General features: G+C 69.8%; 1 protein-coding gene across 1 annotated transcript; it reads left to right on the top strand.

Annotated features, from left to right (window-relative positions):
* Positions 1 to 485: 485 nt before the first annotated feature.
* On the top strand, positions 486 to 635 carry AURANDRAFT_18107 (hypothetical protein; the record flags this gene model as incomplete). Its single annotated transcript, XM_009042269.1, has 1 exon — positions 486 to 635. A coding segment is annotated over one exon (150 nt), but the record flags the coding sequence as incomplete, so codon positions are not given.
* Between the last annotated feature and the right edge of the window lie 2,199 nt (positions 636 to 2,834).

Genomic DNA, 2,834 nt, shown 5'->3' with positions numbered 1-2,834 from the left:
GCGACGTAAGGTAGTGAGTCCAAGTTTACTGCACGGGGGGCGTCAACGTCGCAGCACGATGCCGTAAGCATATCAAGTAACGCGCCACTCTCGATCGTGCTCTCCCCGCCGCGCCGGGCTGCCCGCGCACGCCGAGCGCCATGCCCTTCCCGCGGCGGCCCGTGTCGTCGGGCATCTGCGACGCCATCCGGCAGAATCTGCGGTCGACGACGCCGAAGACGCTGCCGGACCGCACGGTGTCCTTCGTCGACCGCGCCAGCGGCCGCGACGGCGAGTTCTTCTGCGCGACGCCCATCGCGCCGTCGCTCGTCGAGGTCAAGCCTTTGACCCCGGCCATGTGCGACGCGGCGACGAAGAAGACGCGGGAGATCGACCGCAAGCGCTGGCTGAAGCTCCACGCGTACATCGCGAACCGCGTCGACCGGCGGTCGCTGTCGTTCAACGATTTGAAGGACGCGGACGAGTTCTTCGAGTGCCTCGCCGGCGGCGACGACACGGTGGACGCCGACGAGCTCGAGAGCGCGTTGCGCTTCTGCGGCATGAACCCGAGCCGCCGCGACATCGACCGGGTCATGCTCGAGATCGACCAGGACGGCTCCGGCGAGCTCGACCGCGACGAGTTCATCACGCTGCTCTTCGACGCGGAGATGAGCCAGCGCTTCTTCGACGCGGCGCGGTCCGGCGACAAGCGGAGCACCATGCTCACGGTGCCGCTGTGGTCCCTCACGTACCAGCGGAAGAAGAAGCTCCAGGGCTGCTACGAGGACTACGGCGCGCCGGGGGACCAGGCGGCGGCGTCGCCGAAGCGCGAGACGGTCGAGGGCGTCGTCGCCATCGAGTCGCCGGGCGGCCGGCGCACGAGCCGCCCGAGCCGGGCGTCCCCGCGGGGCCCGGGGTCGCCGGGCCGGCCGGGCGGCGGCCGGTCGAGCGCCGAGGTCGCGGACGCGCTCGAGCACCACCAGCGCATCCGGGGCACGAACACGCTCAAGGAGGGCCCCAAGGCCGGCGGCGACGACGACGACGACGACTCCGCGCGCTCCGCGGGCCGCCGGCCGTCGCGCGCCGCGGGATCGGCCGCGCGGCGCGCGTCGCGCGCGCGGTCCGCGTCCGTCGCGGACCGCGACAGCCGCCGCGCGTCGTCGGCGGCGCGCGGCTCCGCCGTGGGCTTCCGCGTGCGCAAGAACACGGCCGCGCTCAACGCCGCGGCCGTCGTGACCGCCGCGGTCCACGAGGAGGAGAAGGTCGAGGTCGTCGACGAGGCGAAGATGCGCCAGCGGCAGATCACGCGCTACGCGCCCCAGTACGCCCAGTCGAAGACGTCCCGCTTCCGCCGCCAGGGCGTGGACCAGGGCAGGACAAGAGAGCGAAATTCCCAACTTCAAAGGCTCATATCTCGGCCGTTTTCCACTCGTTTTGGCTGATTTTTGGACGAGCGATCATCTCTTGGAACGGTCTCGAAGCGTGGATGCTTTTTGCGGAACGCGCGCGCGCGGAACACTCACGTTGAAGCGACGTTGAATCTCTCTTGTGCTGCCCAGGCGTCGACGCGGACACGCAGGACGCGTACCGCGACGACAACGACGTCTTCGTCGACACGTACTCGACGGCCAGGGTCCGCAAGGGCCACCGGGCCCGCGGCGTCGTCGACCTCGGCACGCAGAAGGAGGGGCCCAAGCGCGGGCCGAAGAAGGCCGCCAAGACGCGCGAGCAGATCGCCGGAAGACGCGGCGGGGGGCTCTTCGCGGGCAAGGCCGTCGGCGTCGTCGTCGGCTCCGCCGGCGGCGGCAAGCTCGCGGGCACGGGCCAGATGGTCGGGCCGGGCGCCTTCCGCCGCGCGGGCGGCGTGCGGGGGGGGCTGTCGTAAAAAAATGTTGGCCCCACGGCAACATCGGTTCATGTTGGGTTCACCATGAGCTCGAGAGGGGAATAGCAGCCACTGCGGCGGCGATCCGTTGAGCTTTGGTTTACTCTCGGCTCGCTGTATGTGTTTGGTTCCGCTCATCGGCTCGCTGTATGTATTTGGTTCCGCTGATTTCGGGCCGAGACGGCATGGACGCATTAAATTTAGTCGAGCGCGCCTACCACCGCGCGCGCCCCCCCCGCGTGCAAGATGGCTGGGGCTGCGCATAGCGCGCACATCGGGGCTGCCATCCGCGAAGGAGCGGCAGCGTTTGGATTGCGACTCGCTGAGAACGCGAGCGGCTTCGGGCGACCGATTTGACCGACGCGATGCCCCTCCCCCGGCCCGTGAGCGGCCCGGGCAGCCCCGCGCAGCAGCAGGGGTCGTCCGCCATCGACCCGCGAGCGCCCTGCCACAAGAGCTGGCCCAGAGGAGCCGAGGAGTCGGTCCGACACGTTCGGGCTGAAACCGCGTCGCGCGCGCCCGCGCGCCCGCGCGCGCGGAGTCGCACGTCGTTCGAGCCAAGCCAGCAACTGAGCAGCCCGAGGCAATCAGACATGTAACCCGAGCCTCCGAGCCAGCCAGCACGCTGCCCAGAGCCCAAAATGGGCTGCTTCGGCTCGCAGAGCATGCCGAAATGCTCGAACTTCGCGCAGCGATTCCGGACGACGGCCAGGGTGTCCATGGTCACGGAGCACGGTTCCGAGCACACCAGAGGCACGTCTACCGCGATCCGTAGCCCGTGACCGTGGACAGCCGCGCGCGCGCGCGCCGGCAAATGCCAAAGAGAGGCTCTCCCTGCTTCTCCCCTCATACCAAGTGATCTCACCAAGTGCGGCACCGGTACCGTGCTCTCCGCGTCGAGGCGCGCCTCGCGCCTGCCGCGCGCGCGATGGAGTGTCCGGCGTGCACCTTCGTCAATGCGCCCGGCGCG

Source organism: Aureococcus anophagefferens, assembly GCF_000186865.1.
Source record: "Aureococcus anophagefferens unplaced genomic scaffold AURANscaffold_29, whole genome shotgun sequence".
In the NCBI taxonomy this organism is placed as follows: domain Eukaryota; class Pelagophyceae; order Pelagomonadales; family Pelagomonadaceae; genus Aureococcus; species Aureococcus anophagefferens.
The sequence above is the reverse complement of the archived record's forward strand: the minus strand, read 5'-3'. Positions and strand labels throughout refer to the sequence as shown.